Source organism: Silene latifolia, chromosome 7, assembly GCF_048544455.1.
Source record: "Silene latifolia isolate original U9 population chromosome 7, ASM4854445v1, whole genome shotgun sequence".
Lineage (NCBI taxonomy): Eukaryota > Viridiplantae > Streptophyta > Magnoliopsida > Caryophyllales > Caryophyllaceae > Silene > Silene latifolia.
Genome location: NC_133532.1, coordinates 121,035,903 through 121,058,451, shown reverse-complemented (window position 1 = coordinate 121,058,451; position 22,549 = coordinate 121,035,903). Strand labels below are relative to the sequence as shown.

Here is a 22,549-nt window from a genome sequence, read left to right as displayed (position 1 = left end):
CAAACCCAAATTCTTACAAACCCGAACCGACCTAGTCCAAACTGATCCAACCGGAACTCCACCTAGTTGACCCTTTTCCCAGGTCTACCGGTAACTCTTCTTTCACAACTTCGCATTCAATTCCGCTTTTTGCAAGACGAGTTAAAACCGTAAGGCCGCAAATTATCCGACGGTAGTATTCCTTGTGAATTTGTGATTAGTATCATGCACATAACCAATATTATGTCTAAGGAATAATAGCACATACAAGTTACACGTACGTGAGAGAATTCAGAAGAGCTAAGAGCTGATAAGAGTTTTAATGTTTACAGGATGAACAAACAAATCTAAAGGGGAATTAAACGACAATTCAACAATTAGTTTATGCAGAATTTCTGTTGGATGAAATCCGTCCATGAATGCATACACGTCCCTGAAATCACATGGTGGTACATTCGCCTCACATTGATAATCGCTTCTTAGTTCGCAACACGTAACATCTGCGAAAACACCGGTAAGAAAACAAACTTTTTAATAATCTATCAATCTATTTATATATTAACTAGTTTTAGCCCGGGCAAAATTGCACATATTGCTTTTAAAGCATTGTTATCATTGAAAATGTATGGAAAAAATGAATAATTAACTTTTGGAATTCAAATGCATATTTATATTTATAAGAACACCAATCAATTAGTATAAGTTATGCACATTACTATAATATAAAAATTTCAATCCATCCAACAAAAAAGTCACCACGTATAATGAGAATTAATCCAATGAGATTGCAAATTTTACGGCTTCTCACTACGTGAAGGAGTCAATATATTCGAGTAATTTTGACATTACAAAAACATGGGAATAGACAATCGGCTTACAAACTCAGAGTAACTTGGTTGGTTGCACCAAATTGCATTTTAGACTATTAATTTAGTATACCACATAATAGTTGTCGGGTAGACTCATGGGAATACTATTCATCAAGAATACCACAATAGTCGTCGGTTTCAACTGTTACTTTTAGACGGATTTGAAAAACTTAACGTGCCTGATTAGGCCGATCCGAGACTCGAAAATGACACAAAAGGTGTGACTATAACGTGACATGATATGACCCCACCCGAAAATGACTCGACTTGAAGTGGTACGAATTGACTCTCATATATCAAAATGACGCCAAATGAGTTATATAATTATATATAACACTCCCTTCTCCCTTCTCCTCACACCTAAACACTCACTCAGTCAATCCGTCATTCCGATCCGTCTCACTCAATACAAACCACCATCGTCATTACAAACGCTCATCCTCATCCTCCCCCTCTCAATATCCGCCTACCTCATCTTTTTGTTCATCAAATACATGCATGTTGATCCATTTTCACATAAAAATATATCATCTTATTTCAAATACTAAAGCAATGAAATAAACGAAGATGAAGAAATGAGATGTGCAAGAAAATGGAGATGAAAACGACAGTACAATCATATATTCACCTTGTTTTTATTAGCATGCAAAGTGATTTTGTCGGATTTTTTTGCTATTTTTAAAATTTTGACGGTGATTGTTACATTAAAATAATCAGATTTAAGTAATTATTGTCGATTATTGATATCTTCAATTTTCATTTTCATATCATTTTAAGATAACAATTTACTTAAATATACATTATCATTTTTGAGTTTTTAAATAATTTATTTAAATATATTTCATATCATTTTCGTTTATATGTTTTTATCCCGACATAACATCATTAAAATAAGGTCCTATTTTCATCGTATAAATAGGTTTCTGTAATACTACGGTTTTATGAGTCTCTGGGTACTCTATCGAGTAGGCCTTACTCTATCGAGTAAGGGTGAGTTGCAGTTTATAATAGTTTCTGACCTGTTGGGTACTCGATCGAGTAACGTAGGTACTCGATCGAGTAAGGGGGCACTCGATCGAGTACCTTAGCTACTCGATCGAGTAGCCGGTTTACGGGGGTTGATTTCTCGGGTTTTGTTAATAATGCGATTAAAGTATATATTACTTCCGTCATTGTTCTTTAAACACTTTTTAAAACCTAATTACTGTCAAGAGAGAAAACAAAGTACGTTCTTCGCTTTAATCGCATTGTTGACAAATCCCGGAGTTTGGAAGGTCGGATTTCATCTTTCTTTATACCGTTGTGATCCTTGCGTCGAGGGTAAGACCTATATACCGTTTTTATAGTATTTATTTAAAGTTGGTTAAACCCTAATATTGGGATTTGGGGGTTTTGTTGTATTTTGTGTTGGTAGTGATTATATGTTTGTGTGTTAGGAGGAGGATTTGTAGAAGAGGCATTTTGATATCAGCTGTGAGACCGTCTGATAGTGTTGTGCTTTCCAGGTAGGGTTTCCCTACTCAGTATTAGTCCCATAATGAGATGTTGATGTGTTGTGATTGTTGAATAATATCGTAATTGTATTGTGACGGTTGTTGATTATGATTGTTTGTCTCTGGTTCTCGAGATGCGTTCTCGGCTGAGTGGAGTCACTTGCGGGAGTGGCTTCACGCCCTAGTTTCGCCCTTCGTGGAACCCGCCACGGAAGGGGATGTGCACATTAATGGGACAGGGTTATCGCTCGGTATGATGAGCGGGGCTTAGGTGGGAACGGTTGCGGTCCCCCACTGGCAGGGCTAGTCCAGTGGACAGTCGGTGACGGAGATTGATTGGAGTAGGTGTGTTTGTGCGTGACTGTTTGAGATGTGTTGATTACTGTACAGTTGGTTATATAAATTGTGTGATTAGTACTGACCCCGGTTTAATGTTTTAAAACATGCGGTGATCCATTCGGGGATGGTGAGCAGATATTGAGCAGGTATGAGTTGAGTTACTGGGATAGCTGGGATGTGCCACCGTCTGATGATAGAAGTCTTCCGCTGTAGCTTTAGTAATTTGTTAAACATTCCAGTTAGCTCAGTATACAGTTGGTTTTGAGAACATGTATTCGTATTTTGGTATTTGGTTTTGAGATTGTAACCTTTCGCTAAAGTATTTCTATTTAAATGTTGTTTCGTTATTGTCTTGTGATTATCATTGCCTCGGGTAACCGAGATGGTAGTATCCTTATACCTGAGTGGTCCTGGTAAGGCACTTGGAGTATGGGGGTGTTACAAATGGTATCAGAGCGACGATCCTGAAACCTGTAACCAATGAATCTAATGAACATAGGGAGTCAATTAAAATGAACCTGAGGTAAAGGTTGTAGAAGCTAATTCAAAGGCTTGGGAGACGTCCTAAAGTCGCGAACTCGCCCTACAATTTTGAACCGGTCACATGGGGGTGTATGTCAAGTATGTGTTGTTTGTTAGCTTGTGTGTAGATGTGATGAAGTATGTTGTAATTGTTGGATGTTTGGGAGTAGAAGGTTGAGATTGTGAATGAAAGGTTGGTGAAGTATATAGAACTGTTGTTTGAATAAGAAGCATGTTGGATGTTTACTATGTGGCGTTTGATAACATGATATAATCGTTTTGTTGATCGTATGAAAAGCTTGGTAGAATTGCATGCTTAACTATAGTATAATGTTGGGATTATAAAGTTGTATAGTATGTTGGGATATGATATAGCATGCGGGTAACATATTCGAGTTAGCATGACTCGATCGAGTGGGTCTGACTCGATCGAGTGGGTATATGACGATTTTGCAACCAGAATCGTGTTTTTGGGCACTCGATCGAGTACCTTGGGCACTCGATCGAGTAGGGGGTCACTCGATCGAGTAGCTGGGCTACTCGGTCGAGTATGTTAGAGATCAGAAGGTCTGTTTGGGGTCTGATGTCGGGGCACTCGATCGAGTATGGTGGGCACTCGATCGAGTAGCCGCTACTCGATCGAGTAGCCGCTACTCGATCGAGTAGGTTTAGGCACTCGACCGAGTATGTTCTGGGCAGCCTGTTTTCGTGTTTTGAGGTTTTAGTGCGTATGTTTATATCTGCCCTTTCTTATATAGTTTCAAGATGCCGCCCAAGAGAAACGCTTTGTATGCGAGAGCTGAGAGCATAAACATAGATGATATCGTTAAGATGTTGGAGCACCAGGATGCTCTTACCGAGGCCTTAAAGAAAGTGGGAAAGGATAAGGAGGTTGACCACTCTAAGATCAGCCTTTATATAGCGAGGTTTAACCCAAAAGAGTACATGGGAACCGGGGAACCAAACCTTATTGACAACTGGCATCGTGAGATGGAGAATATACTAGACCTGGTTCACTGTCCTAATGAGATGAGAGTAGAACAAGCAGCGTTCTACCTGAGGGAAGCAGCTGGTGAGTGGTGGGATAAGGTGAAGGTGAGTGCTAGAGAGTTGTATGCTAACCAGGGCTTACCTGCTATACCTTGGGAAGAGTTTCGTAGGGCTTTGAGGAAAGAGTTTGTACCGGAGCATGTGAGGAGTAAGCTGAGAGAGGAGTTTGATGGGTTTAAGATGACATCTGACATGTCTGTGGCCGAGTACTACAAGCAGTTTAATGAGAAGTCTAGGTATGCTGAGGATATGGGTTTGAGTAAGGAGAACCTGGCGCTGAGATTTGAGAGGGGGTTGACCCCTAAGATCATGGATAAGCTACCCGTGGGAGTCCTTACTGACGTTAAGGAAGCTTATGAGAGGGCCGGGAGAGCTGAGAGGTTGGTGGAGATGGCTCAGGAGAGAGTGGGTGTTGAGAAAAGAAAGGCTGAGAGTGAGGGTGGTGGCCAATCTAGTCATCAGAAATGCAACCAGACTCAGGCTAGAGGGTTTTCTTCTGGGTCAGGGTTCAGTGCTGGGGCTTCCTTTGGGCGTGGCCATGGGAGTAGCACTGGTAGTTGGGGAATGACTTGCTTTGGCTGTGGCGGTGTAGGCCACAAGAGACATGAGTGCACAAGTGCACCAGGAGCTTTTCAGGGATCGGCTCGGGGGAGCTATTCTCAGGGACCTACACAGAGTTATGCGAACAATAGACCGTCTGGGTCGTGGTCTAACCGGGGAAGTCAGAGCTATCAGGGTGGAGGTAACCGCAATGGCGGTAATTCTTATCAGAAACCGGCTACGAACAACAACAACAATCAGGGGTCGGGTGCTAAGCCGACCACATCAGCTAGTACTGTCCAGGGAGGTGGACAGAAGACCAGTGGAAAGCTATTCATGATGGACAAGAAAGCAGCTGAGGATGATGCACATGTTATCACTAGTACTTTTCTTGTTAACGGTATTCATACCTTTGTTTTGTTTGATTCGGGGGCGTCACAGTCGTTTGTATCTTCGAGTCATGTTAAAAGGTTGGGTTTGAGGGTATATGAGTCTGTAAGCGATAAAGTTTTTATACCTTAGGGTGAGTCTGTATCTTGTGGGAGGTTGTATAGGGATGTACCTATGATAGTTGGACAAGTTGATCTACCTGTAGACTTGCTAGAGTTTCCTTTTAACGGTTTTGAGATGATAGTCGGGATGGATTGGTTGGGAAAGTATAAATAAAGCTAAGATAGACTGTCATCAAAAGAAAGTGTCTTTGAGAGGGCCTAAGGGTGTTAGTGAAGGAAATGTAGATTCATATACATACTAACATACTCTTATATGTCGAAATAATTTGTCATAAAAATTAATTACGGATTTTATGCATGCAAACAATAATAATATAGAGGAGAAATCATGTCCTTACTTTGATGATTTCGGTTTAGAGGGCACAAGAGAGATCACCTTTCTCTCTTGTTCTTGAGCTTTTCCTTATGGAAGAACAAAGATCTAAGTATAAGATCTCTCCCTAAGCTTTATACCCAAGGCTTCTCTTAATTTAATTAATATTACAAATACTAGTATAATATTAATCAAGGTAGAAAATTGAACCAAAAATATTGTTAACACTTTGAATATTTTCGGTTTAGTGAGGGAGGAGAAGAGAGCTTTTTTATCTCACTAGAAAACTCTATTTTTGATGATGGATAAGAATGAATAATAATAATCAACATTATGTATATTATTAGGTAAAAATAAAACAAAAACCATGATGGCTTTTGCCTTCTCAAAACCGGGTAAGAGGAGGGGTTTTTGGGGAGCCAATGCATGAAGTTGTTGCTCTTAACAAAGTTCATAGGTATGCATGGCTAGACAATTAGGCAATGATTATGTTTACTTAATAAATTAATCAACACAATATTAACCTAATACCCCATAATTTCGGTACAAATGATAATATGGAATCCATATTATTTTTGTCAATTGTCAATATGTCACATGTCATATGTGACATAAATTTGTTATGTATTTTTAACATATTAAAAATCAACGTATTAATTAAAATACGTCACATACAAAATCGACTTAGTAATTTCATAATTACTTGTGCCAAAATATTTTACCATTTATAAATCACAACGGATTGTATTTATAATAATTCATTCAAATTTAATTGTTACATTAAACAATTTATTTCATCCGAGTAATTATACAATTTGATTACTCAGACCGTATCTCATTTAATCACATTTCAATTTGATACGTAAATTATATTTCCAAAATCGTCCGTCAATTTTCAAGTAATTTAATTAACTCGCAACGTTATACGATTAATTAAATAATCAATTAAGAGTGTCGCCCTTTAGGTATGACCTAGGGGGTCAACTGATCACCACCGTCATACGACAGTAATGTCAAACTCTAGTCAGCCAATCATTACCGATATATGTTGACCAGTTGACAGTAACAATATTACTTCCCAATTGTATTCATTTTAATGAGACTTAAACATGTGATCATCATGATCAACAGTCGTGATCGCATTATTGTCGGAGGACACATATTCCAACAGTTAGTGTATCTTATCGTGGGTTTCTGGTCAAACCCAAAGTTAAGTTGATTGCAGCGGTTACTTTGAAGTCTTACCTGAGGAAGGGATGTCCTTTGATCTTGTGCCATGTGAGAGATGACCGGATAGAGAGTCCGACAGTTGATCAGATACCAGTGGTGGGAGAGTTTGCAGTTGTTTTTCCAGAGGAGATTCCGGGGTTGCCACCGAGGAGGGAGATAGATTTCACAGTTGAGTTGAAACCGGGGACGAGGCCAATCTCTAAGGCACCGTACCGGATGGGTCCTAAAGAGATGGAGGAGCTCAGGAAACAGTTAGATGATCTGATAGATAAGGGATACATTAGACCTAGTGTATCGCCGTGGGGAGCACCAGTTCTTTTTGTAAAGAATAAAGATGGGAGTTTGAGGTTGTGCATAGACTACAGAGAGTGGAACCGAGTGACGGTGAAGAACAAGTATCCTTTGCCAAGGATAGATGACCTGTTTGATCAGTTGAGTGGTGCATCAGTCTTTCCGAAGATTAATTTGAGGTCGGGGTACCATCAGGTGAAGATTAGAGAGGTGGACATACCAAAGACAGCTTTCACGTCGAGGTATGGCCATTATGAGTATGTGGTGATGCCGTTTGGGTTATCTAATGCACCGGTCGTGTTTATGGATTTGATGAACATAATCTTCAGACAGTTTTTGGACAAGTTTCTGGTGGTGTTTATCGATGACATCTTAGTCTACTCCAAGACTAAGGAGGAGCATGAGGAGCATCTGAGGATGGTGTTGCAGACTTTGAGGGAGCATGAGTTATATGCTAAGATGTCCAAGTGTGAGTTCTGGTTAGAGAAAGTTGCTTTTCTGGGGCATGTGATCTCTAAGGAGGGAGTAGCTGTGGATCCGGCAAAGATTGAGGCAGTGACAAAGTGGGAAGCACCAAAGAATGTTGCTGAGATTAAGAGTTTCTTGGGTTTAGCTGGATACTACAGACGGTTCGTTAAAGATTTCTCCAAGATAGCTAGACCTATGACAGCTTTGATGAGGAAAGAGAACAGGTTTCGTTGGGATGAGAGTTGTGAGACGACGTTCCAAACATTAAAGGAGCGTTTGAACACAGCTCCTATCTTAGCATTGCCTGAAGGGATCGAAAACTTTGAGGTTTATACAGATGCTTCAAAGAATGGGTTGGGATGTGTGTTAATGCAGAACGGTAAGGTGATTGCCTATGCTTCTAGGCAATTGAAGCCGTATGAGGAGAACTACCCTACACATGATCTGGAGTTGGGTGCAGTGGTGTTTGCTCTCAAGATATGGAGACATTACCTTTATGGAGCAATCTTTAAGGTATTTTCGGATCACAAGAGTCTCAAGTACATCTTCACTCAAAAGGAGTTGAACATGAGACAGAGGAGAGGGATGGAGCTGATTGGCGATTATGACATGGAAATTATCTACCATGAATGGAAAGCCAATGTTGTTGCAGATGCTTTGAGTAGGAAGAGTGTACATTCTTTGTGTACAGCTCTATCTTTGATGAGGTTGAGAGATGAGGTAGCGAGGTTTGGGATACATATGATGCAGAAGGGGGATGCCATGGGAGATTTGACAGTGCAGCCTGATCTTTATGATGATATTCGAGGTAAACAGGAGTTGGATCCCAAGATATTTGAGTGGAGAGCTGGAGTAGAGAAAGGGACAGTGTCTCGATTCTCTATTCATACATATGGTAGTTTGAGGTTTGACGGTAGGTGGTGTGTCCCGAATGATGAGGAGCTAAAAAAGACTATCATGACAGAGGCACATAGTACACCGTATTCAGTGCATCCAGGTGGTGACTAGTTGTACAAGGATTTAAAGAACACGTTTTGGTGGTCTGGGATGAAGAAAGAAACAACTGAGTTTGTGGCCCGTTGTTTGACATGCCATAGAGTTAAAGGGGAACAGCGACGACCACAAGGTAAGATTCAGTCTTTAGAGGTACCTGAGTGGAAGTGGGAATCCATTTCTATGGATTTTATCGTGGGTTTGCCAAAGAGTCAACAGGGTAACAACATGATATGAGTAATAGTGGATCGACTGACCAAGTCAGCTCACTTTGTGCCAATGAAAGATACATGGACTAAAGCACAATTAGCTAGGGCTTATCGAAAGAATGTGCTTAAGTTACATGGAGTCCCTAAAGACATAGTGTCTGACAGATATGCGAGATTTATATCAAGGTTTTGGAAAGAGTTGCAGGAATCTTTGGGAACAACTTTGAAAATGAGTACAGCATTTCATCCTGCGACAGACGGTCAGACTGAGAGGACGATCAAGACTCTTGAGGATATGTTACGAGCTTGTGTGATGGACTTTGGTGGTAGCTGGGAACAGAGGTTGGATTTGATAGAGTTTTCTTACAACAACAGCTATCACACTAGTATTGGTATGGCACCGTTTGAGGCTTTATATGGGAGGAGATGTAGAAGTCCGATTTGTTGGGATGATAGTGCTGAGGTAGTGGTTCTAGGACCAGAGATGGTACATGAGATGGTTGAACAGATTAAGATGATCAGGGAACGGATGAGAGCAGCTCAGGATAGGCAAAAGAGTTATGCAGATTTACATCGCCGGGATATAGAGTTTCAGGTTGGGGATAAGGTTCTTCTGAAAGTGTCTCCTATGCGTGGGGTTATGAGATTTGGGAAGAAAGGCAAGCTGAGTCAGAAGTTCATCGGGCCTTATGAGATCTTAGAGCGGGTTGGTGAGGTTGCATATCGTCTGGCTTTACCAGCTGCGTTAGAGAGAGTGCATAATGTGTTTCATGTATCTCAGCTGCGGAAGTATGTGAGTGACCCGTCACATGTGTTAGAGGCATAGAGTTTAGAGCTAGATGAGTCCTTATTATATCTTGAGGTACCTAAGCAGATTCTTGACCGAAAAGTTAGGAAGACTAGGAACGGTGAGACAGTTTTGCTTAAGATCCTTTGGTCTAACCACGAGACTGAGGAAGCTACATGGGAGGCAGAGGAGGCCATGAGAGAGCGTTACCCTTTCCTTTTTGATCAGGTATGTATGGTTACGGGGACGTAACCTTGTTTCTTTTAGGGGGGTAGGAGATGATCGCAAAGAGTTTTAAGAGTTTTATACCCTTTTATATGTTGTGTCGGTATGTTTGTCGGGTTGAGTTTGGGTTAGTAACATGCTTTATGTTGAGTTTGTTTTTGGTTGTTGAGTCGGGAGTGTTGTAATGTGAGTCTTTTTTTTGTTGTGGTTTGAACTTCGGGGACGAAGTTCTTTTTAAGGAAGGAAGACTGTAATACTACGGTTTTATGAGTCTCTGGGTACTCTATCGAGTAGGCCTTACTCTGTCGAGTAAGGGTGAGTTGCAGTTTATAATAGTTTCTGACCTGTTGGGTACTCGATCGAGTAACGTAGGTACTCGATCGAGTAAGGGGGCACTCGATCGAGTACCTTAGCTACTCGATCGAGTAGCCGGTTTACGGGGGTTGATTTCTCGGGTTTTGTTAATAATGCGATTAAAGTATATATTACTTCCGTCATTGTTCTTTAAACACTTTTTAAAACCTAATTACTGTCAAGAGAGAAAACAAAGTACGTTCTTTGCTTTAATCGCATTGTTGACAAATCCCGGAGTTTGGAAGGTCGGATTTCATCTTTCTTTATACCGTTGTGATCCTTGCGTCGAGGGTAAGACCTATATACCGTTTTTATAGTATTTCTTTAAAGTTGGTTAAACCCTAATATTGGGATTTGAGGGTTTTGTTGTATTTTGTGTTGGTAGTGATTATATCTTTGTGTGTTAGGAGGAGGATTTGTAGAAGAGGCATTTTGATATCAGCTGTGAGACCGTCTGATTGTGTTGTGCTTTCCAGGTAGGGTTTCCCTACTCAGTAATAGTCCCATAATGAGATGTTGATGTGTTGTGATTGTTGAATAATATCGTAATTGTAATGTGACGGTTGTTGATTATGATTGTTTGTCTCTGGTTCTCGAGATGCGTTCTCGGCTGAGTGGAGTCACTTGCGGGAGTGGCTTCACGCCCTAGTTTCGCCCTTCGTAGAACCCGCCACGGAAGGGGATGTGCACATTAATGGGACAGGGTTATCGCTCGGTATGATGAGCGGGGCTTAGGTGGGAACGGTTGCGGTCCCCCACTGGCAGGGCTGGTCCAGTGGACAGTCGGTGACGGAGATTGATTGGAGTGGGTGTGTTTGTGCGTGACTGCTTGAGCTGTGTTGATTACTGTACTGTTGGTTATATAAATTGTGTGATTAGTACTGACCCCGGTTTAATGTTTTAAAACCTGCGGTGATCCATTCGGGGATGGTGAGCAGATATTGAGCAGGTATGAGTTGAGTTACTGGGATAGCTGGGATGTGCCACCGTCTGATGATAGAAGTCTTCCGCTGTAGCTTTAGTAGTTTGTTAAACATTTCAGTTAGCTCAGTATACAGTTGGTTTTGAGAACATGTATTCGTATTTTGGTATTTGGTTTTGAGATTGTAACCTTTCGCTAAAGTATTTCTATTTAAATGTTGTTTCGTTATTGTCTTGTGATTATCATTGCCTCGGGTAACCGAGATAGTAGTATCCTTATACCTGAGTGGTCCTGGTAAGGCACTTGGAGTATGGGGGTGTTACAGTTTCTATCATCAATTATAGTAAGATCTGTCTCTTACATGTGTTAAAAATATTCTGGTATAAATTTTGTTATTAATTATACAGCTTATTCCATGAATAAATACTTAGGTATATGATTTAATATTTATGTACTATTTTTAACAAATTAAAAATTTACGGTTATCACTTTTTTAAATTTTATGCGGCAGATCTGTCCAGAATAATATTGATTGAGAAAATGTTCTAATTTTTTATTTAATCTGGCCTTTTTTTTATTAGAAAAACAAAGATGCGAAAATTTCTAGAAAATTTATTAATTAAAATAATTTGAAGGATGGTGGTTTTTATTACGTATATAAATAGTTACGTACAAACCATCGTTAAATTTTTAATATTTGCGTAAAAATCATAAACGTAATAGTTTACGTAGAAAACATAAATATCGACGGTTATTCGTTAATTAAATCCTTAATCTTTTCAGTGGGTTCCGCATTTAATGATTTAAAAAAAACAGAATGTAAATGAGGTGGACGCATAGAATTGCACTAAATGTTTCTGTATTTATAAAGATAAGATCCTCTAAGTTTCTGACATGGCAGCATAATAATTTAGCAAAGATGACGTGTCAGCTTATGGTAAAACTAACATATGATACCCTGGCAAATATGATATAGACAAATATGGTAAGAATATGATAGTATATTTCTTATATATATTTCGGTGTATATTTCCTATATTCATAAATTATATATATATTTTGAATATCTCTCTCATTCTTACACAATATATCTTTAAAAAAACATATAAAATATCTTTAAAAAACATATAAAATAATTTCTATATATATTTTGGTGTATATTTCATATATATTTTGAAATTCTCTCCTTACACAATATATCTTTAAAATTAAAAATTAAAAAACATATAAATTCTTACACAATATATCTTAAAAACCATATAATCTTTGCGTATTATAAAAACATAAAAAGTAAATAATAAATATAAATATAATATCTAAGCAAAAAAAGATTATAAATTAATTTACTATAGGTCTATAGCTATATGATATTCTTTCAAGCAAAATTACGAAATATATTTATATAAGCAAAATTACGGAATATATGATTCTAAAACTAATTTATAACCGAAATTAAGGAATATATTTTAATTTTCTATATTGATGGTACTCTTCCCAAAAACAAACATACTTCTAACCACCATGTTAAATCTACAAACTACAGTAATGGCAAAAAAAAATACTCCATCAGCTATTGTGGTTGTCATTAATTATTAAATTAAGACTGTCTTATACTGTGAGACTGTTCTATAATGTGGAAAGACAATTTATTTGTTAGCATTAAATGAATTTTTTTTATAAACATAGACCGTCTCATGGTATGAGACCCTCTTATTTTATAATTTTTAACTCATTAAATAAAAAGATTGTTTCATAGTTGGGGTTGTCTTAACCTATAATTTATGAATACATTTTACAAGCATTATTATTATTTTTTTTCGATGACTTTTTAATGTGTATACGAGGGTAGAAGGGCGGGCTTCATTTGATATTATTTTCCCGATAATTTTTTACACCATTTAAGTGGGGTTAAATATCCTTTATGTTGTCTATATATCTCAAACGGATTGGGCGGGTTGGAAGACTTGGAACATACAGGTCGGGTACGGTGGGTTCAAATACGGGTTATGGGTCAGGTTATTAGGGGCAAAGTGCGGGTCAACAATTAATATCTAACGCCTTTTATAGATCGGAAAAATATTTTTTAAAAACTTTAGTATATTTAATATTAATATTTTAATCATATTCAATGTTTAGTTTTTTAATTATTTTTTCAAATATATTATAAAATACAGTAAATATTAATATTTTTATAAAAATTATTTTAGTTTATCTTTGACTCAACAGATCGACGTGTTCGTGTCGGGTTTCATTTAAATTAACGGGTCATTTCGGGTTTCATATCGAACGGGTTACTGCTCGAGATTTTCGGGTTTTAACCCTTGTAAAAATGGATGAGGTCGGGTTGGGTCGAAATTTGACAGGCTTATATCTTACTCATATCTTAAACTCATAACTTATCATTTAGTTAAAATAATAATATGGTTACGAATTGTACAGATAACCAACTCTAATTTACTGTATTCTACATTTGTGTAATATCGACTTTCGTATGACTTTAAGTTTATTAACAATATATGGAGTATTAGCTTCAAGGTAATCATCTAACTACAGAGTATAAAACAGCCCGTGAATTTCACGGGTTTAAAACTAGTAAGATTATTATTCCTCAATTTGAAACAACATTTAATGTAAACCGTACCGTAACGCAGAAATATAATATACTAGGTAATATCTCGTGCTTCGCGCGATCTGTTTTTATACTTGTTATTATAATTAAAGGGAAAATAATATAATTGATATATAACATTTATGGAGTAATATTTTGCTTTACACAAAATCTTATTTCAGACCGCAAGATCCGTCTGAAATGTAAGACGGATACCATTTCCTCTCACAAAAAACTCATTTGGAGAGTGAGTGGGAAAGCACATGGGGGTGTCCCACCACCCATGTGCTTTACACTTGTGAGAAGTCTTATTGTTTCAGACGGAACTTACGGTTTGAAGCAAGACGGACTGTTTACTTTAAAATAAAATGGGTGTTTTCCTCCCATAATGTTAACATAAAAAAATATTCCCACCATATAGCTATATTAAAAATTATTCCCACAATATAGTTGATATGGGTTTGGATAACACATATCTAAGACTAGGGAAACACTAAGCAAAAAAAAACACCATCAACGTAAAACAAAATTCTCATCCTAGTCTAAACCCCAAGAAAAGAAAACCGTCTTCTCTGATGACTGATAAGCGATAGCATATTTCATATTTTTATTGATCAGCCCTTCAGGAGTATAATTCCATTGCAAGGTAATCTCCACTATCTCCACTATTAGCATGTATTTAATCTCCATTCACAAATTGGTCTTGTAAAGCTCTTTAATTTGTAATGCTATTTTGTATATGTTAATTTAATACATACACTTTGACATTAGTTAAAGACGTCTTATAATGGAAACCACTACTATATGAGTTCCTATATTAGCATTAATTGATGAATTATGTTTGCTTTATATATGCTAAACCCAGTAATAGAAGAAACTTAAGCCTTTGGGGTAGGGTTAAAGTTAGTAAAATTCAAATTTGTTGGCAATTCTGATATTTAAGTTTAAATGTACAATGAGTTTTGATGGTGAATATGCTATTGTTTATATTGTGCTTCATTAGTTTGGTACTAAGAGTTATGTCAGTACACATTTGTTTGTATTTGAAACTTTATTTTTATAATATGGTATTCACAAGGTTTTCTCAATGGGCTCGTTTACAAGAATGTTGACTGACGATCAATATATAGAAGATCATAGTTCGGATTTTGTTTCTCCGACATTTATTAGCGCCTTTGAAATTCCATATCATAGTAATGATGGTGCCTATGGTTGTGAGATATACAACTCTCTAGACAATAATAATGCTGATGCTTTTGGCTATGAGAACATCGGTAATGATAGTGACGAGGATGAAGATGAAACAACTAGAGAGGTTAATGATAACATCTTAAGACAAAGTGCTCCATGTCCAGAATTTAATAAAGTGACGGAACTTGATAATGACCTTTTTAATTCATGGAGAAGTTGGTCGAGGAATAGTTCATTCGTGGTGGATGCCGAATTTTGCATTGGTCAAGAATTTGATACACAACATCAATTGAAAAATGTTGTCAAGTTGTATTCCATAACCAGAAATAAGTCATTCCGTGTTAAAGAGGTTGACTCATCAAAGTATGTGGTTGAATGCGTGAAAAAACAAGAATGCAATTGCTTCTGGAGACTGCGAGCTACGAGGATGAATGATCTTCCCGTTTTCCGAATTGTCAAATATAATAGTCCACATTCAAGAAATTGTGTTGTTGACATAAGTTCACATGATCATCCTCTCCTTAGTTCTGATTTTGTGAGCACCAACATTCAACAATTGATAAGAGTAGATCCTGCTTTTAAAGTGCTTTCTATTATTGAACTTATGAAAGATAAATTTCACTACACCATTACATACAAGAGAGCATGGTTTGCAAAGCAAAAGGCGATTGCCAATATTTTTGGCGGATGGGAAAATTCATACGAAGAACTCCCAAAATTCATGCAAGCTCTCAAGGAATCTAATCCCGGAAGTGTGGTTCACTGGTGCTTAATTCCAACTTCGGACCCTTCTGTGCATATATTTCAGAGAGTTTTTTGGGCATTTCGGCCTTCTACTGAAGGTTTTAATCACTGTCGTCCAGTTATAAGTATTGACGGCACTCATCTATATGGTAAATATAAGGGGACATTACTTATTGCCATGGGAATTGATGCGAATAGCCAATTATTTCCTCTTGCGTTTGCTATTGTTGAAAGTGAGAATGGAGATAGTTGGCCTTGGTTTCTTGCTTGCATAAGACAATCTGTTACTCAAAGGCCCGACATTTGTGTTATTTTCGATCGGCATGCAGGTATCTTGAAAGCCATGAATGAAATTGGAAGCGGATGGGAGGAGCCATTATCACACCATAGATTTTGTTTGCGGCATCTAGCTTCCAATCTCAATACTCGTTTCAAAAATACACACTTGAAAAATTTATTTGGTAGAGCAGCTGATCAACACCAGAAGAAAAAGTTTGATGGCTACTTCAATAAAATTGGAGAGTTAAATGTACAAGCTCGTCGATATCTTGGTGAAATTCCTTTATGGCAATGGTCTTTACACCATGATGGAGGATTTAGGTATGAGATCAAAACTACTAACATGGCCGAAGCTTTTAACAGTGTAATGAAAGGTGCCTGTTGTTTACCTATCACTGCTCTTGTACAAATGACATTTTATCGAACAAATTCTTACTTTGTTCAAAGGCGAGGCTGGGGTAAGAAAATGGTTGAAGAAGGGCATGACTATAGTGAAAAAGCTTGCATAGTGATTGATACAAACATGCAAAAGGCAGCTTACCATGAAGTGATCACGTTTGATTATGAGAGGGGTTTATACCAGGTAAAAACAGGTCGAGGCACTAGACTACCAGGGAAGGGAGGAAAAGTTCACACAATAAATGTTCACAGGAAGACTTGCACTTGTGAGAAGACAAAAATCTATAAGTTACCATGCTCACACATACTTGCCGTTTGTCATTTCTGAGGATTATCATATGCAAAATTTATTGATCCATTCTTTACTTCGATGGAGTATAGATTGTCTTATATCAAGAGCTTCAGGCCGATCAAGGATGTAGCTTATTGGCCACCTTACAACTGGCACAAAAGCATTGCTAATGAGAGCTTGAAACGAGGTAAAGGGCGTCCACGTTCTACCAGATTGCGTAACGAGATGGATGATGGTGCTCGTGGTAAGAATCCTTGTAGCATTTGTCGCAAAAAAAGGCCATAATAAGAAAACATGTTCATCTAGAAATGATACAACCACAGTCAGGTAATTGTTTCAAAAATTACTTTGCCATATTTTGATAGCTTGATGATATTTATTACTTGTACAATTTTATGATAATTCATAACATAATTTGTTCTTTGTTTAATTCATTTTTTTTTTACATCCAGGCATAGTGACACAAGCAATACTTCTGGGACTCGTCTGCCTTGACGTTCGACGATTTATTTGGAAGAACTATGACATGTCAAGAGAAGCTGATATTGTTATTTTTATTTTTAAAGCATGATTTTGTTATGGTTTAACATTTGGTTTAACATTTGGAAGAACTATGAAATTTGTTTACAGACACATTTAGTTTATTAATTTAAGTGACATACACAGTGCGGTGTGTTATTGATTGTTACTTCGTATACCAAGCTCACACGTAATTTTATAGCAGTATAGTTGAGATTTGACAGTAAGTTCTAACAAAAGTACATGCATATAAGCCAATTTCACTCACATCTCCATGTATCATGCCTTAAGGATAAAGACCTTCGATGATTCAGGCTCCAATACTCATAATTTGTCAAAATATAAGTTGACATTCACTAAATGAGCATAAAATGATGGCTTATGCATTTTATAAAAATCATTACCCACTAATTTTACTACTTTGCAATACGTAATTCTAAAGGCTATATATTTTTCTTGGTTAGGTTTTAACTAATTTGAGGTATGTAGAATCCAAACCTAATCAAACTATATGAAGGGAATTATTTCTAATGTAGCTATATGGAGGGAATAAACTTTTTATTGGGCATTATGCAAGGAAAACACCCAAATAAAATAGATTAACCTAAGAGGCATAGGAGGGTACTTGAATAGAGTTAACTAACCAAAAGAAAGAGGGGATGCCTTCTGCACGGCCGTGATGTCTATGAACGTAAACTTTGCGCCGACAAGTTTTACATTCAAAGAATCAACAAGCTTCACAAGCTTTTGATTCATGATATCGACGGCATCATTGATCTCTTTAACACAAAAAGTTACATTGTTCATCCGCATTTGGGCAGGAATGCATCCTATCAACCCTAGCCCAAATATTGCTGTCCTTCTTGCTCCAAACTCGTATAATGTCTACCAAAACAACAAACCCAAATTGATAGTTATTTGATACGTCATTAATTTGTCATATACCTCATTGTATTTAGATATGAGAAAAAAAAATGAACTACGAAGTGTATATGAACTAATCAAGAGAATTTAGTAAAGTTATAAAATATGTAATTATTTTTTTTAACGTAAAACTAATAATTACAAATAATAACTTTTCTCAAAGTATGGTAAGAATTTTTTTTTTTGACGAATCTAATAATATCAGTTTAATGTTTTCTTTAATACAAAATGTGTCAGGTCATTCTCTAATCAGAAATTTAGTTTAAAAAATTATAATGAATTTATCTTATTTTAATTGAAATATTATAACTTAGATTTTAAAAAAAATATTATTATTTGATTAAAAGATTATATTTTGACGTAATGATAATAATTTAAATAAAAAAGTATTTTTGTTTCCTTATTTAGCTTGATGCGTTTTGAAATAAAAACTTTGGAGTATATAGGGAATGAGACGGTCCCATTTTATTTAAGTCGCGGGTGTTTACCTGAAGTAATTGTTCATATTCGGTAACAAGAAGCGTGGCAAATTGATCAGGATTGAAATCGTTCTTTGATGAATATAATTTCGGCATGAAGTAATTATTGATATAATCGTTGTTGCCGATATTGATTGTGTACAAGCACTTGTTCAAGTACTTGTTAACCGGTCCGTCAACCATGGATTGGAGCTTCGAAATTGTTATTCCATGATTTTTCACTTGCCTAGACAACCATATCCGATCACCCTACAATATGAAAAGCCGACTTTAATATCACGCATTCTTGTATAAGACGATTCTATATTAAATGTATGATACTGATGATAGACGTTCGAACATTACCAAGTGAAACCCAGTTTTGGAGAGTATTCCAACACTACCAGATGCATAATTGACGCCTTTCCGTATCTCTGATCCATATGCCGTGCTAAACGGTGAAATTAATCCCTGAATGCCCACCAGGCCGGCTAAGATATAAACAAACCGAACTTAGTTATCAATAAACGACTTTTGATCGTAACAAAGTAGGCATCGATCCTATATAGCTCGTACATTTCGGTCTAGACCTATAAGTCGAGACCGGATTGTAGGTTCCGTAGGAGTGTTAATGAGCCGAGCCGAGCCGAGCCCGAGCTTGGCCTTGCTCGGCTTGTGCTCAAGAACCAAAACTCGAGTTCGAGTCGATCTCAAGCTTACCCGATCTCGAAAAAAATGTGCTCGTTATAAAGGTTGCGAGCTTTAACATGAGGTTGAGCCCAAATCCATCCTATATAAAACTGTTTGTTTTTTAATTTTTTTTCTTTCGATATTTCGATAACAGGGTTCGAAGGTTTTTTTAAAAAATATTTGTCAAATCAGCAACACATTTGATATGTGTGATAAAAAATATAATCATGATAAAATATTTTTATAAAATATGAGTAATATCTTTTGTAATCACACAAATTCGAGCCGTTTGCGAGCTTTTCGAGTCGAGTTGGGCTTTGCTCGGCTTGACTCGTTAAGCTCTTGAGTCGTTCCCGAGCCCGAGCCGAGCTCGCACGAGCCAAGCTTTGACCGAGCCAAACTCGAGTAGCTCGCGAGCTGTCTCGTCTCATTAACGCCACTTCTGTAACATGATTTGATTTAAATTGAATTAAGATCAAATGAAGCGATTTTTCATCTAAAAATGGTAACAAAAGTATTACAGAATACTTACTAAGTATATCAACCGAGGTAAGGCCATTGGTAAATCTTCCGGTTGCAAGACCGCCAGGGAAATCAACTCCATAAGGAGCATAATTTGCTTTAGCATTTGTAACTAGGTCATTGTTATTGCCTGCATCCGACAACGAGTCTCCGAAGATGAAATAACATGGTACATTTGGATCACAATTAACAAAACTACATGTTATTAGTAGAACATAAACGCATATGAATTTCCACATTTCTTGTATATGTTTTCTCATAATTTTACAACACTTAAAACAATTATTTAATTATTAGTAGCTATTTATATACTATAGCACTTTGTTCGTTCCACGTCTATTTGCTTAACTACATTATCTTACCATCTTGCAATGTTTCATGGGCATGCATGCATGCTCTCTAACTACTTGCCTATATGCAAATATGTCATCGTAATTACGTTTACATATGCAGATGTCAGTTAGCTTAACTGACACATTTTATTGTTACGGAGGAACTTGATTCCTTGTCTTTCTCATTTTTTCTCGATCAATCGATAAATTTTCTTCATTTTTTGTTAACCCATTAATCAGATGGGAGAAGTAGCTCTTTGGTTTATAATTAAATTGGTCAATTCTCGCATAATTCGTTGACATTGGACACTCATATATAAAACATCTCTTTATGAATCTGTAAGTCTCTCTTGTGACGGATTAATGGATTATTAACACCCAATCACCTTATTGACTATTACAAGGGAATTTGTCTGGTCAAATGTGGGAGATTTCATTTGGACCATTTAGTTTGTTAGGTGTAAACTGCAGTGACAAATTAATCATGAGGCCAACTCTCGTGTCTTTTGCCAGTTCAGCGAGTGCTGATATATACCTAAAGCATTTGGTTAAACAACATGCACTGACTCTATAAGAACGTCTCTTCTGTTAGTAGGCAATTTTTAGGTAAATCCTCATGGATATGATCTCCATCTAAAAGTTAAGTCGGGTCAAATAATATACTATCTGAAATGAGTAATACAAAAGCTATAACCGTAATTTTCATTATCGAACAATTAATTTGTTGTAAGAGAGTTGTATTCGATGAATATAATGAGTTTCATGCAGTGGCGGAGCCAGGATTTTAGACGTTCGAACATTACCAAGTGGAACCCTGATTCGGAGAGAATTCCAGCACCACCGGATGCATAATTAACGCCTTTCTGTAACTCTAAACCAGATGCGGTGCTAAACGGTAAAATTAATCCTTGAATGCCCACCAGGCTGGCTAAGAAATAAACAACGTCTATAGTTAGTACGTTTCGGTCTAGACCTATAAGTAGAGATCAGATTGCAGGTTCCGTTAGGCTCCGTTTGGCACGACACTTCAGGTAGCTTATTTGACCAAAGTAGTTTATTTGACCAAAATTTCAGCTACCTGATTTTTTTGCAATTGTTTGGTAAGTAGCTTATTTGGTCAAATAAGGTACCTGAAATGAAATGCTACCTCAGGTAGCATTTGAGAAATCAGGTACCTGAAAGGACTTATTTTCCATTTTTTACCCCTTTATTCTATAATATTAAATAACTAGTGTGATGCCCGTGCGTTGCACGGATTCTAAAATAATTGTCTAAATAAATGTAAAATACATAAGGATGTTTTAGCCTTTATTGTGTAAATGGGACTATAAATCAACTTTAATACTAACATATTTGATTAACAATGAATATTGCTTAGATAGTAGTTAATGCTAAACTAATTGACACTTATTGAATAACACATTTTTTCCCTTAGATAGTAGTTTGGAGAGGTTTAATTGGTAAAACAAAACAAAAGATGACAATTCATTTGTACTTTAATTCGTTTAACGTTGCATGTGTTACATACAACATGCATGTACACGCCTCCTATCTTTTGATCTTTGAATTTAAAGTATGATAAACAACTAATATAGATGCAGTCATCCATTATACCCTTAAACCTCTTAGATCCCTTATTTTTGGACCTATCCTCCCTTACCTCAACCATGTGTTCATATCTTTATTATTGTCAATGTCTCTTGAAACATTTATGACAATGAGTTTAATGTGCTCTTTTTTCATCATCAAAATATTCTTGTTACTCAATTTCTTTTTAACCCTCATCTTACCCTTCTTTTCATGGCCAACCTTAAATGATTATATTCCACATGTACCAAGCATCGTAATTTTCTTTTCTTGTAGCTTGCTTGGTGGGGGGTATACTCCCACATAACGTTAGTCTCTCCTCTCGAGGTTTGCCTGTTTCGCCTTCTTTAGCATGTGTCACCATCATTTTAAGAGCATCATTCACATTGTGTGGGTCTGTCCCTCGTTTTGCCAGCTCCCGCTTACCTTCTACTCCTTTAATTTGACCTTCATGTTAGACTCTTTTAAAACCTTAATCAATTCAACTCGTTTTAATTTACTCTGATCTTTTCTTCTTAATCTTTCGGTGGTTTTTGGTTAACTCAGTGTTAAACCCCTTGCACCTGCAGTGACTTTGTTCTATTCGTTTTTTTTGCTCTTCTTGGTCTATTGCCAACACTCTTAAAACCTGACCTCAAACACTTGTTAACCCATTCTATTACGCCCCCCTGATTCCCCATGGCACAAAATGAATGTAGCCGTCTGCTCTTTTGGTGTGTATTGATTGGATTGCCCGAGTTCATTTAGATGCCCCTTTTAAGTGTATTACTTGTCATTCAAGTTGACCTTATCCCCCGTGCAATCGCGTGGGTTGTTAAAACTTGGAATATTTATGAAAAGGTAATGTAAATTTGAAATTATTTATGTTAAAATTTCCATTAAAATGTCGTTTGATAATATTTTTAAGA

General features: G+C 37.0%; 1 protein-coding gene across 1 annotated transcript; it reads right to left on the bottom strand.

Annotated features, from left to right (window-relative positions):
* Positions 1 to 141: 141 nt before the first annotated feature.
* Positions 142 to 19,993, bottom strand: LOC141592822 (GDSL esterase/lipase At1g29660-like). Its single transcript, XM_074413665.1, has 5 exons — positions 19,733 to 19,993; positions 18,877 to 19,001; positions 18,541 to 18,780; positions 17,773 to 18,013; positions 142 to 479 (listed from the first exon to the last, which is right to left on the bottom strand). The coding sequence occupies exons 1-5, from the start codon at positions 19,980 to 19,982 to the stop codon at positions 280 to 282; spliced, it is 1,056 nt and encodes a 351-aa protein (XP_074269766.1). The 5' UTR covers positions 19,983 to 19,993; the 3' UTR covers positions 142 to 279.
* Between the last annotated feature and the right edge of the window lie 2,556 nt (positions 19,994 to 22,549).

Bases quoted from the DNA above. Each gene is read 5' to 3' on its own strand.
- LOC141592822 (XM_074413665.1), bottom strand. From the start codon at position 19,982: ATGAGAAAACATATACAAGAAATGTGGAAATTCATATGCGTTTATGTT. The intron at 19,002-19,732 runs GTAAGTATTCTG...TTTATATCTTAG, and splicing joins TACCTCGGTTGATATACTTA to CCGGCCTGGTGGGCATTCAG. The intron at 480-17,772 runs GTTAGTTAACTC...GTGTTTTCGCAG, and splicing joins GGCATCCCCTCTTTCTTTTG to ATGTTACGTGTTGCGAACTA.